The sequence below is a fragment of the Anabrus simplex genome, chromosome 4, assembly GCF_040414725.1.
Source record: "Anabrus simplex isolate iqAnaSimp1 chromosome 4, ASM4041472v1, whole genome shotgun sequence".
NCBI classification, from domain to species: domain Eukaryota; kingdom Metazoa; phylum Arthropoda; class Insecta; order Orthoptera; family Tettigoniidae; genus Anabrus; species Anabrus simplex.
Genome location: NC_090268.1, coordinates 118,504,705 through 118,519,500, shown reverse-complemented (window position 1 = coordinate 118,519,500; position 14,796 = coordinate 118,504,705). Strand labels below are relative to the sequence as shown.

The following is a 14,796-nucleotide window of genomic DNA, read 5'->3' as shown; positions in this document are numbered from 1 at the left end:
TTTGTAAGGTAATTGTATAAGACTATAATGTATTGAATAGGTGGTTAAATAATAAATTAATTAGCATCCTACAAGTATTCTCAGTACAGCCGAAGGTGGGGACTAGCCCTTCTCTGTTTCCTGAATGCAGTGGCGCACAGCTATGTTAGAGTCGTAGCCACCTGTCCTCTGCTCAGTTGCTCAGTTGGAATGCAGAGCTGTAGAACTGCGGATCAACCATGGTCTCTTGCTGGCTGAAACCTACTCTGCATCCACTGACCCTGTAATATGGTTAACATTCTTTAATGTATATTTCTCCAATGCTCAGGTACAGGAGGAGTTTTTACACAAACACTGGAGCAAGATAAAACTTCTCAAATATGTATTTCAACTGAGGAACAGCTTGAACTTGGCCAAATAGGACTGATGCTGGAGACTATGTTTGGAGGACCACGAGACATAGAATGGGCTATTTCAGAGGTAATACCAGTTATTATAACAATAAACTACCTATAAACAAAGTTAGATGGTATCTGTGTATAATAATGTAAAAGGTTTTGGTCAGAACAGTTAGTTATCCTTATAAATAATGTGTTCTATTTCAACAGGGAAAAATATATCTTTTGCAAGCTCGCCCAATCACTTCTCTTGATTCTTGGTCAGATTTTGAATTACTCCATGAACTTGATTCTCCTTTGATTGCTGACAATGAAGTGCTTACTACTGCAAATACTGGGTGAGTAACAGCATAAAGGATATTCATACTCCAGAAAAGAATCCCATTGTCCATTATACATTTTTGTGAGTGAACTTGCTTTTATGTTATTTTCTTTCCTTCAACAATTTTACATTAATTCCAAGTGATTCTTAGGCCTCCCATATTAGCATGGTTTTCTCGCAGCATGCAGATATATTGTATACAAGTATACATTAAACAGTTTTAAATATTTAACAGAAAAGGACATGTGAGCAAAGCTGTTAGATATATACAACTGTTAATATTGCAACCATAGCCACACAACCTTCATTTGTATATGGAATGTTAGCCTCAGAGACATGACTTTTTAACTTCAAAAAATTTCACCTGCTTTGACTATGATTCTCACTGTGGCCACTTCATCAAGAAGTCAGTGACTGTGCCACTTAGCTATCACATATCATGTCTCCCTTTTGTTGGTCACCAAAAAGAAAAGAAATGAATTTATGTTGATTTCTCAGTTTGACAGATGTTAGTATCCAGTAATAATGCTGAAATGAAATGGAGTATGGCTTTTTTTTTTAATGTCGGGAGTGTCCGAGGACAAGTTCGGCTCGCCATATGTAGGTTTTTTATTTGACGCCCATAAACAACCCGCGCGTCATGATGAGGATGAAATGATGATGAAGTCGATATATACACCCAGCCCCCATGCCAGCGGAATTAAGCAATTATGGTTCAAATTCCCGACCCTGCCGGGAATTGAACCTGGGATTCCTGTGACCAAATGCCAGCACACTAACTATTTAGCCATGGAGCTAGATTTAATGATGATGATTATATCTGATTGTCATAACCCGCTTGGTGGTCATGATTGTTAAAGTATCAAGTCTATATGGTCTGACGCTGTTTTTAGGCAGTTCAAGTCCTGTTGGTTGAAAAAAGATTAACCATCAGAATGTTGGCTGGCAGGGTAGGAGAGGTGGTGGTATACAATTTCTAATCACTAGATTGTGTGTCAGAAGCCTGGACTAACTTCTGAAACTTTCTGCAGTGTTCATATGAGGTAAGGGCATATGACGCTGTTGATGTTGTTTGATCTGTCAGATGTCCGGCTCCATGGCTAAATGGTTAGCGTGCTTGGCTTTGGTCATAGGGGCCCGGGTTTCATTTCCGGCAGGGTTGGGAATTTTAACCATAAGTGGTTAATTCTGTTGGCACGGGGACTGGATGTTTGTGTCATCTCCATCATCATTTCATCCTCATCATGATACACAGGTCGCCTACAGGCGTCAAATAAAAAGACCTGCATCTGGCGAGCCAAACTTGTCCTCGGACACTCCCGGCACTAAAAGCCATACGCCATTCCATTCCATTCCATTCCATTCCATTCCATCTGTCAGATGGGGATGTAAAGCCTTGAGCAGACCGCTTGGGCTATTTGACAAGAGTAGACTATGTGCTGGTATCAGGTTTCACCCTCTCCCTTCCTATTCATTTGATCTGATTAACTCCTTTGATTAGGTTGGTGTTAGGAAGGGCAACCAGTCATAAAAACTCGCTATGAAGATCATCTCATCATCTGATTCTGCAGAGAAATGGGACAAGACTTGGACATACATGCATGGTATCCAAATTTTCTCAACTCTTGAAGTTGCTCCAATATGAAGCAACTACTATGTAGCTTTGTCATTGACTGTATCAAAATCTTTACACTAAGTTTGTACAGGATTACAGATACTCCAGGTCTTGAAAAAGCACTACAGTCACAGGCACCTTTTTTATATATAGCCTCATTTTTTAGGGTGACCCTAGTTCTTGCCATGCCAGTTCTTATCCTATTAACCCATTCAAGTCACAATAAATGACCACATTGTTGACTGTGGAATCAGATTTAATTTGCCTTGCCACAGTTTGAGCATATCTGTCACACAAAAACGTGCATAAAATAAAAACGAATGCAGATAATTCACTCAAATTTCGCATTCATGCCATTGAAGGTTATGACTTACCCTTTCTTCATTCTTTGAGTGTCTGACTCATTGGCTGAATGGTCAGCGTACTGGCCTTCGGTTCAGAGGGTCCCGGGTTCGATTCCCGGCCGGGTCGGGGATTTTAACCTTCATTGGTTAATTCGAATGTCCCCAACATCCCTGCAACTCACACACAACACGTAACACTATCCTCCACCACAATAACACGCAGTTACCTACACATGGCAGATGCCGCCCACCCTCATCGGAGGGTCTGCCTTACAAGGGCTGCACTCGGCTAGAAATAGCCACACAAAATTATTATTCTTTGAGTGAATGTTGGCTGTGGTACAAATGTTTCATTTGAAATAATTTCAAAAAGAGCAGATCAGTGTACTCTAGAAACACCATAATTTTGGATGGTGGGTGGACTACACAATTTTTGTAAGTATTTCTGAAACACTGTTGTATCCACAAAATGGATATATATTAGGATTATTGTCTTTTTTCTCTAGTTTCCAATCACTACAGTTCTTTTGTGTCGCTGGCAGCACACATTTGTAAGAACCTGGTGTGGCACTGTCACTCTCACTTTCTTCAATATTCTGCTCACTTCAGTAACTTTCACTACCGGGGGAATTGGTCATGCGGTTAGGAGTGCGCAGCTGTGAGCTTGCATCTGGGAGATAGTGGGTTCAAACCCCACTGTCGGCAGCCCTGAAGATGGTTTTCCGTGGTTTCCCATTTTCACACTAGGCAAATGCTGGGGCTATACCTTAATTAAGGCCACGGCCGCTTCCTTCCCATTGTCGCCATAAGACCTATCTGTGTCAGTGTGACGTAAAGCAATTAGCAATAACTTTCACTGTTGCTATCATTATCCTTGAACTTGGATTCATTTTCTAAAATGTCATTATTGCATAATTGCTATCTGAAACAATGTCTACAAGTGCTTTCAATCTCTCGTTGACATTACCGCAAAATCGCTTCTACTGTATAATGAATACTGAATACCAATGAAAATAAACTGTTATTCAACAATTCCAGTGTCACACAGAAATACAGACAGCATTGTGTACCAAGAGTACATGCCTCTAGTTCCCTACAGTGTGTACTGTTAGAAATAATATTGCAAAGGGAATCTAATATACGAAGATAAGCGAGGCACTGCATCATTGGGAGCTGAGCTCATCAGTTGATTCATGCGCCAAAACACAGCGCGCGACCACAGCTTGTCAAATGATGGGAATGGATTAAACGTTCTTCATACTGCCAAGGTAGTGAGGCATAAGTTGGAATCCCCTCTATTGACAATCCAGTCTGATAGTGTTGACTGTTGCTGCCAGTACTGGTTCCTGGGAGAACTTACTTACACCCCAGAAACATCCTATACCGGGCGAGTTGGCCGTGCGCGTAGAGGCGCGCGGCTGTGAGCTTGCATCCGGGAGATAGTAGGTTCGAATCCCACTATCGGCAGCCCTGAAGATGGTTTTCCGTGGTTTCCCATTTTCACACCAGGCAAATGCTGGGGCTGTACCTTAATTAAGGCCACGGCCGCTTCCTTCCAACTCCTAGGCCTTTCCTATCCCATCGTCGCCATAAGACCTATCTGTGTCGGTGCGACGTAAAGCCCCTAACAAAAAAAAAAGAAACATCCTATACATTGTTGTAGGATGTCATCTCTGTGCACTTGGCCTATTACAAGTGGTGTTGGTGCTAGTTATTATTTTAAGGGTATAAACAGAGGTAGATAACCAACCAGACTTAACTCTAACAAGAAGAGGTAAAGGAAAAGGTCTGGCCCTTCAATGGATAAATATAATTGTAAAATAAAAAACAGAAGGGCCTGGAAAACTATAAAAATTAAAGACTCGCTAGGCATCGCGAACATAATGACATACGGTAGTGATCAAAAGTGAATGAGAGTTGAACAAGGGAAGTTGTATAAGATCAATGAAAGTAAAGAGGCTGGTGCAAGTATGAGGAAGCATTTACAGTCTTAGTGACCACGTAATTACCAACCCATACTCCCCAAGTTTAGAGCCACTGGGGAGTCATCCCATACAACAGACAAGGGATACTATGGATATATTCTATTCCTCCATCCATAGGGGGAAGAATCATGATCGAAAACAGGGAAGAGTGCATGTTAGTCCAACATGAAGTCACTCTAGGGCAAGATGTAGCTGTGCCATTTCTACCATGGTGTTAAGTGGATTGTATCTTCCCCACTGACACCATATTTTGTAAATATGCCAGGATATATGGCAAGACGTAAACCTGGAACCTTCTGTAAAGTACACTCTCCATTGTTCCCTAGTCAAAGCTAAAAATTCTCTTTGCCGCACTAATCAAGTAGATTTGTAGGAAATGGGTAAAGAGATGTAGTACAGCAAACTCCTGTGACTCAGTATATATTAAGTATTGACTAGGAGGATAATCAACACAATTTTGTACAATTTATAAGAAGTTCAACCGTCAATACGGATTTAACATGAGATTTATAATCTGGAATGTGGATTATCCGTTCATAGGTTGGCAATTTCAAATATAAAAAAGGGAAGCCTGAAGTACTTCTTCTTCTTCTACCGCTTTTCTCACACCTGTGGGGTTACAAATGCGAACTGTATCACATGTGTGGATTTTATTTTAATAACAGAAATAAGAGCTATAAATCCACTTAATCAATACATCAGAACTGAGATAATTAAAATTAACTTGCGTACTTATTCAAAGTTCTTATCATCCTAGTACTAGTTTCGATCAAGAAGCTGATAATCTTAAGCTAAATGAATCAAATAACAGGATAAAACATATCCAAAATGTGAAAGGAACTTTTTTAAATTTTTTATAATTTGCTCTACGTCGCATGGACACAGATAGGTCTTATGGCAATGATGGGATAGGAAAGGGCTAGAAGTGAGGAAGAAGTGGCCATGGCCTTAATTGAGGTACAGCCCCAGCATTTGCCTGGCATGAAAATGGGAAACCACAGAATACAATTTCCAGGGCTGCCAACAGTGGGGTTTGAACCCACTGTCTCCTGAATGCAAGATCACAGCTTTGCAACCCTAACCGCGTGGCCACTTTCTTGGTGAAGGTGAATTATATAGTTAAAAGAAGTCAAAAGGGACTGTGAGAGCCCAGTCAGAAAAACACAATGGACAAGAAAATGTATACCTACAAAATTACGATCAATGGAGTAATTAAATGGTTTATAGTGCCAAGAGTGTTCGAGGACATGTTTGGCTCGCCAGGTGGAGGTTTTTTGATTTGACGTCCTTAGGCGACCTGCGTGTCATGAAGAGGATAAAATGTTGATGAAGACGACACATATACCCAGCCTCCGTGCCAGCAGAGTTAACCAGTGATGGTTAAAATTCCCGACCCTGCCGGGAATCGAACCTGGGTCCCCTGTGACCAAAGGCCAGCATGCTAACCATTTAGCCATAGAGCCAGACATCAACGGAGTTAAGTGATTTTAAAAGGTTGAATGTAGAGTCTCTAATTTTATTGGCAATATGATAGCTTGAGATTTTGATGTTTAAGGTTAAAATAAAGTGGTATCAACACTTCAACTTAAACATAACGCATTGGGCATCTAGGCTAGTATTTCCAATAGGATCGTACAGAAGTATAAAATGTGCCAAGGAACAACAAGTTGCTTTACATCGTACCGACACAGATAGGTCTTATGGCAACAATGGGATAGAAAAGGGCTAGGAGTTGAAAGGAAGCAGTCATGGCCTTAATTAAGGCTGCAAGACATGCCATCCACACGCACCTAAAAAAATCACTTTCACCACCAGTACCACCAACAAGTCTTACCTCATGTCATGGTAACTGCATTAGAAAGAATATCATTTACCAACTCCAATACAGACTCTGCCCAGCTTTCTACATTGGCTTAACTACCAGCACTCAAGCCAAACACATATGTAGCCAGTGCAGTACCTGTAAGAAACAAAAAGATGGATCTTCCCATCTGAGTTCACATCTATATCCATCAAACCGCATTTGATGAATGGGGATGGGGTGGATAAGTAATACAGGAGGAAGGAAGAGGAGTGGTTATCATATGGTAAGTCCAACTGTTATCATAGATATGAGCATTTACTCCCATCCTCTTGCCCTTAGAGATAATGAAGTTGGATATCAAATGCTGTTCAGTTCTAGGGAAGCATCTGGCCTTAATTTTACATTACCACTACTTTTTTTCCATTCTCTTGTTTTACCTGACCCCTCCTTTACTTCATAGCAAAGTCTACTTTTCAAAAGTGTTCACTCTATTCTAGCACTACTCTCCACTGATGAAGGCTTAAGCCAAAAATTTTGGACTCATGTACTCTATTTCTTGTACGTGTACATGGTAAGTCTCTGCTCTCTTTCTGTTTGTAGACGTATGTACAGACTTACGAGCCAAGTGCCTTATGAGCCGCTCAAACTACCAGGCTCACTGGTGTGGACAAGGTTCTGAGCATTGTTCAAGCCGGCCTTGAGCCACTCACTCTGAACCTACTGGAGTTAGTTTGCTAGGCATGCACAAAGGGACACTCATTCTCTGTGTGGATGGTAAAGAAATGTGCTCGCAAGTCTATACCTTCTTCTGTGAGTCAAAGCATGGCAGCCTGGTTGGTTGAAGATGTAACACTAATCAACACTTATCGGACACATATTATTTTATGAGACCTGAAAAATAGAGATGACTGTAAAAAAAAAAATTGAAGGTGGATACACTGCAGACTAGTGTATGAATCTCCTGTGGCAAGGAAACATAGAGTTACTGCTCACCTGAAATTTTAAGTACACACATAATTCAGAAATTGACCAAATTTCTGAATGAACAGTGAAAAAAAAGAGAGTGAATTATAAATAGGTATTATTAAAGGAGAAACTATTTTCCATTTTATATACAAAAAATTGAACATCATTAAAAAATATATGTGCCACAAAAATTAATTCAAATATTACTTAAAATGTTAATGAAAATAAGCAGTATCAGTATTCTCCCTTGACCCTACCATTTTTACACGCAGTCCAGCTAACATAACCTAGATATGTGCTAGTTGCATAATATTAATATATATTTGAGTCATTGGGTGTTCCAAATTAACATTTAAATACTGTAAAGTTGTTTGTTTAAATGATAAATCTTCATCAACATAACTGTATCAATTACATCAGAGTTTAAAGGTTTAACTTGACTGCCACGTAGTATCATGCATGAGCGGTGGCTGGATTAGCGTGGAATCACATGCGAGTACTCAATTCCGCTAGACGTCTCAAACCTGTCTGGTGCTCCAAAGCAACCGAGTGATAAGTCCCAGTGTTACATAATTATGATCAAGCAGTAGAACACTAGAAATTAAAAATATTCTGTTATGTCTGTTTGTGATAATAACACTAAAATACTGTAGTTCAATTGCAGATAATGTTTATCTGTCTGATATTATTGTTAGTGCCCTGAGGGAAATAAATTTAAATTTTATCATATTAATTTTTTTATATAGTATTCCCCACCCGGCTACTCATTCCTGCCACCCGGCTGATAAAAATTTCTGGGTAGAACACTGAGTATGAAACTGTCTTGAGCCAAAATTGGGGAGCGAGTATACTTTTTCTGTCTTGAAATTTTGTGACCTATTCTGCTCAGTAAATTACCAAAATAAAATAATAACATTTTTATACTGACACCAATGCTCTGGAACTTCATGTCACCGGGTGAGTTGGCCATGCACGTAGAGGCGCACGGCTGTGAGCTTGCATGCGGGAGATAGTAGGTTCGAATCCCACTATCGGCAGCCCTGAAGATGGTTTTCCGTGGTTTCCCATTTTCACACCAGGCAAATGCTGGGGCTGTACCTTAATTAAGGCCACGGCCGCTTCCTTCCAACTCCTAGGCCTTTCCTATCCCATCGTTGCCATAAGACCTATCTGTGTCGGTGCGACGTAAAGCCCCTAGCAAAAAAAAAAAAAAAAAGAACTTCATGTCCAACATTAATTCAGACCCACTCTGTTTTTTGTGCAGCTCAGTGCACCAACACTGACAGGGTTTCTTTTCCTTATTTAAATAGGCTTTTATCATAGCTGCACCACTTTCTACCATCACGGCAAGTAAAGTTTCTTGTTCAGGAGACATCTTTACTGATCCCAGTCATGAGCAAATTGATCAAACAGTGCTCATGAGCGGCTCAGAAATTAATTTTCTTCACGGGTGGTTCATGAGCAGATCGTAAGTCTGAACCCACCTTTAAACATACAGATATTGCTCGTGTGAGCTTTCCTCTCCAGACATTTAAGGAAATAAGCAATTCTTTATTTTCATAAACACTATTTTTCTCATAATGGGAACTAACTCAGTGAAATGCCTGTTGTTTTCAGGGAAGTTCTACCAGGAGCCACATCACCACTAGCTCAGTCCACCCTAGTTACAACCCTGGACAAAGGGATTATTACAGCAGCTCGCTGGGAGACTGATTTATACTTCTTAAAGTGCGTCAGTATGTCTCATCATCACGCTTTTATCAATGTTCTGAACGTAAGTTGATATATTTTGATCACTGTTAAAAGACAACATTTTGGCAAGTAACTTTCTTCGACTTGTTTTCCAGTTATCTCAATGACCACTGGAGCTAAACTGGCTATTTTTTTGTTTTGGCTGTGGTTACATATGATTTGATTTTTCGGGTGAAAACTTCAACGTGGGATCCACCAAGACTCAAACCTTGACCACTCGATAACACTAACACCGTAATAATCATATGGCCTAAGTTGCTATGTGTACTCATTTTGGTTTTATGACATAGGTGCTGATTAAGTGTAATTTTCTATGTTCCATTTTATGCTGTCAGATGACAGAGAAACCAGAACTCCATTGGGCAATCTATTAATACAAATTTTGCCAGGTAAACACCGAATGTGTCACCAGAGATCTTTTACATGCTAACCTTGTACAACACAAAGTGCTGAATAGACTTTATTCCTCCCCCATCATCGTCATAAGAATTGTCTGTGTGAGGGTGATGCAGAACAAGTGGCTGACACCATACCACTGATCTACACAGTGAGCTAATATATATAATGGACAGAGAACAAACAAAATAAGCAATACTAGAAAATGGATATGAACATTTTTGTCACCGTTTCTCCTCCTTGTTGCTCCCTAGACCCACACTGACCTAACAATGCTCTTATCCTCTAGAATGTTCCTGTGCTCCTTCATTTATGTTTGTACATTAATTGTTCATATATATATAAAAGCTGAATACCACTTACTGATTACCAGATCTCCAGATCTAAAAGACCTAGAAAGCTGAAATTAGTAAGGTTTATCTTCTGCCCTGAGAGCGCAGTAAGATTTTTCAAAATTCAGCTTCTGTCATAGATTTAGATGCTTTGTCCAATTAACATAGGTTAATATGGACAAAAATCAAATTTGTTCTACAAGGACTCACTAACTCCTGAATGCAAGCTGATAGCTACTTGGCCCAAACCGTGCTGCCACTTGCTCAGTCACACCACTATAGTTATTCTGTCAGGTTTTCCTAGATCTCCAGTATACTGTACTTCCTGTTGCATATACCTGACTCTACTTTCTTTTTCTTTTCCATATCTGTCTTCTATAGCTAGAAAAGCACAGACAAGCTTCTGTGTGCAACTATATCATTTATAGCAGTATGATCAGATGTTCTTCTGCATCTTGTCATGCAGCTACATACTACTTCATACAGCTCATTGAAATAATTTATTCATCACATGTATTATCTCCTCTCCTTCTTCTCTTTTATTCTTAATACTTTCCACCTTTTCAAACTCACTTTGGTCTCAATGCTACAGTATAGTTCTACCAGGTTTTCCTTTCTGCTTACCTACAGCTCTTGTCTACTGTAGTTCCTGTTTTTCATAGCTGAATCTGTTTTCCTTTTCTTTTCAATGATAGGATCCATTAGGCATGGAGCTCACTGTTGTTGGAGGCATAATGCTACCCCAAATATTGTACCCACAAAGGGTATCTTACTTAATGCACGGCATGCTTGGTTTTGTGACTTCTGTCAGCATCCTTGGTACCCAGCGTGAGCACAACTTCTGATAATCTAAGCGTCCTGACACAACTTTATAAAAAACACTCCTTAAAATTTCAGGAAACTCATAACTTAATGACGAAATCATAAAACTTCTGTTTTCTCAAACCTTTGCATCAACTTTTTGCACCAGGTCTTCAGTAATGACAGATGGTCGCCTACTATGCTTCTCGTCGAGGACATTTTACAGCCTTCTTTAAATGTTCTAACCCATTTTCTTACCATTTAAGGAATGCTCATCATGTGTTCTCCATTAACTTCACTAATCTGACGATGAATTTCAACAGCTTTCATGTCTTTTGCATTTAGAAAACAAATCACAGCGCATACTTCACACTCAGGAGGGACTGTTAATTGTCAGAGGTATTTTCAATATGCACAGACAAACATGAATAAGGGCGAATGTTTACGTACAGATGTACATACTGAGTGTGCATGCTTTGACCGATGACTGAAGCGCTGCAGAGGCCATATTTTAAAACGGTACTTAAAAAACATGCTTCGTAGTTAACACGGAAGTTTCATAAAACAACCTGATTTCAACAACCTTGGATAACATAATTTGAATGGCAGTAAAATTCAATTGTGACTGGCTGTAGGCAAGGGAGGCTGCATTATAATGAGAATTTACAAAGTCGAGTGTAACTGACAGCAGGCAAGGGGCCTACCATTATTATGAAAACTCCTAAACTCAAATGCAACTGGAAGTAGGAAAGGAGCCTACCTTTGGAAATCTTGTAACATATGCAAATGTTTCAGTTCGCATACGAACACTTTAAAATGATTTGTACATATCATTTGCTTTTTTAATGTCTTTGTTATACCTTCCTAGGCTGATGATGGCATACCTTACTGCCAAAACCGGTCCCATAAATGTGAATAAATAAAGATATGTGATGATTTAATAATTATCACAATTTTTAGCATTGAATACCTAATATTTTTTAATATAAAGCTTTATGTCACTGCCGAAATTTGCTCAGACAGCATTAAATACACTTACCATTCTGTAGCTACTTTTTCAATTTCTATATCCTCTCCCCCGCCCCATCTTGCTATAGACCTTAAACCCGGGTACATTTTTTGCCTTCCCCCCGCTTCTAACTCCCAGTTGCCGCTACTGGATACATGAGCTAGTTTTCTATATACACAAGATCATTTTCAAAATAACCTATGATTTGTCAATGATAAATTTCATAAATCAGACTGTATCACCAGAATCTTCTTTATAATTTAATTCCCCCCTCACTTTTTAGGTTTCTGATTCTTGTTTCCATTTTACTTTACAGTTCATTGCACCCTCATTTCTTTCTTTCATCAATTTTTGGATTGAGTAGAAGATGCAGTGATACCTTTGTCTGTTACTCCTTATGTCACTATCAGTAACATTCTTTTTCACATTAAATTCTAATATGTTTCAGTCGCTTCTCCGTACAATTGAAGAAGAGATTACTATAGCAAACAAAGTCTCTGATGTGGGAATATTCGGTCACCTAGTAACCACTCCTGAACTGCATCGCCTAGGTGTTGAACGCAATGGTGCTATGGGTCCTAGGCAGAAAATTCAGAACATTATCCAGATGTTATCAGTAAGTTTTGAGACATGTTTAAAATATTTTCTTACTTTAGTGTGGCTTACTCTTACTTTATTATAAAATTATTATATTGTAAAAAAAAAATATGAATTTACATTACTATAAAAGGATTCTTCAGGAACCTATGAAAGGGAATATGTACAAAAGATTAACAAAATGAGAGATCAGTGTAGGTAGAAGGAGGTGCGAGGGAGCCCCAAACAAACTAGTATATTATGTTTCCCATCTTTATTAGTGACACATAGTTATTCTTTTGAGAGATTGTTAGTTTTAAGATGGGAGGTATGTGATAAAAAGAAAGCCAGACAGAGCCAGGTAAGAGAGTGACAAAAGCAATATAGTGTAAATCACTATGTGAAATTTTTCAGCTTAGAACTTGGCCAGAAAGGTTCTGTCATCTAAGATTCAGTATTGTGCAAGTTATGTCACAAAATTCTCACTCTTGGTAACATGTGCACCAACTCAGTATATCTCCCACAACATTATCACATAGCAGTTTTTCCAGGTGCAACGATGATATATAGATAGTGTGGTAAGGTGTCGGCGTTGTTAAAACTACAATGATTAATCAGAGAGGTAGCATGCTTTACTTTTGGCTAGATTAATTAATCTACTATTTATAGTTATTTACAAGTGCACTCACCAAGCATGGAGGGTCTATGTTTGTCATGTTAACTGGGCTAACGCAATCTAAAACAAGAGATAAACGAATATGACTACATAATATTGCAGCATGTAAATTGTTTATTTAATACCGTATACTATATTATAACAACCGCAAAACCTAATTGTCTTCCACATAAATACCACTTTAAGTGATAAAAGTTTTGCATCTGTCGCATGATAAAGAAATGCTGACTGTGCACTCTGTTGTGCCATAGGGTTCAATTTGGTTTAGTAGTAGTAGTAGTAGTAGTAGTAGTAGTAGTAGTAGTAGTAGTAGTAGTAGTAGTAGTAGTAGTAGTAGTAATAGAAGTAGTAGTCCCACAAGCCATCAAGTATGCAGTTGAAGTGGCACCTGGTTGGATCTTATCAGTCTTTAATGATTTACTGAGAAAGTGTGAATTTCCTGATGAGTGGAAAGTAGCCAAGCTAGTGCTGTTATTGAAGGCAGGGGAACTATCATTAGATCCATCAGCGTATAGGCCACTTTGCTTATTAAACACCTTGAGCAAGCTTTACGAAGGATTGATTAAAACGAGACTGGAGAAAGAATTTGAACAACAGGGAGGACTTTGTTTGAACCAGTTTGAATTTAGAAAGGGCAGAACCACAACCCAAGCTGTTGAGAGGGTGATTCAAATACAGGCAGAAAGTAGTGAGAAATGGGCTGTTTTGATAACGCTAGATGTCAAAATGCTTTTAACACTGCTTCTTGGAGCATTATTTTGAGAGAACTTCGTAGGAAGAACATTCCTCGATACCTACAACAAATAATTGTTAAATACTTCAAAGTACGAAGAATACGACTTGATGATTTAGAAAACCCTGGAATGAGTGCTGGTGTTCCACAGGGATCTGCCCTAGAACCCACCTTGTGAAACATTCTATATAATGGCGTCCTACGTCTGCAGCTGACAAAAGGGACAATATCTGTCAGTTATGCAGATGACCTTGCAATAGTGGTAATAGCAGAGAATGTAGAGGAACTGACCTTCCGAGTAAACAAATCATTGAGACAAGTTAACCTTTGGATGATAAATAATAAATTAAGACTGGCACCACATAACACTGAGGCTGTAATTTTGAAAGGTTCCAGGAAGTGGAAGAATGTCTGCATCTTATTAAATGATGCAGAGATAGTCCCAGGGAAGTCTGTACGATACCTTGGGGTTCTTATTGACAGGAATTGCACATTTGGTGCTCATGTGAAGGCAGTAACTCAAAAGGCGGAGAAGAAGGCATCGGCATTAGCTAGACTTATGCCTAACATCGCTGGACCAAGAACAGTTAAGAGACAGATTATGTGATCTGCAGTATATTACATTTTACTTTATGCTGCACCTATCTGGCACAGTGCGCTCAGGAAGAAGATTCACTGAAGAGCTATGGAAAGAGTACAGAGGAAAATGCTGCTCAGAGTTATCTGTGCTTATCGAACTCTTTCGAAAGCAGCTTTACAAGTTGTAGCTGCCAGTATTCCCATTGAGCTGCTCGTGGTAGTGAGAAAACTTTGGCATGAAAGGGGAGCGGCTATATCTGCTGAAGAAAAGAAAGCTTTCAGGAACCAGCTCTTACTAGACTGGCAAGGCCAATGGAATGTCGCAACCGATGTTGGCCAATGGCCAAAAAAGCTAATACTCGACATAGGAGGCTGGCTTAAATGTAGACATCAGCAGGTAGATTACTTTGTCGCGGGTCCTGACAGGACATGGAAGATTTGGCATATACATTATGAAGATGGGAAAGACGCAGGGAGATGGTTGTTGGTACTGTTCTGAAAGGGATACAGTAGAACACACTTTTTTCTA

General features: G+C 39.3%; 1 protein-coding gene across 2 annotated transcripts in view; it reads left to right on the top strand.

Annotated features, from left to right (window-relative positions):
* LOC136871678 (rifampicin phosphotransferase) overlaps positions 1-14,796 on the top strand; it is a 210,305-nt gene that overhangs the window by 150,921 nt on the left and 44,588 nt on the right. For both annotated transcript variants that reach the window (XM_067145175.2, XM_067145176.2), the window contains exons 16-19: positions 308-459; positions 588-715; positions 9,031-9,187; positions 12,152-12,319. In XM_067145175.2, coding sequence (XP_067001276.2) covers positions 308-459; positions 588-715; positions 9,031-9,187; positions 12,152-12,319 — 605 coding nt within the window. The remainder of the gene's footprint in view (positions 1-307; positions 460-587; positions 716-9,030; positions 9,188-12,151; positions 12,320-14,796) is intronic.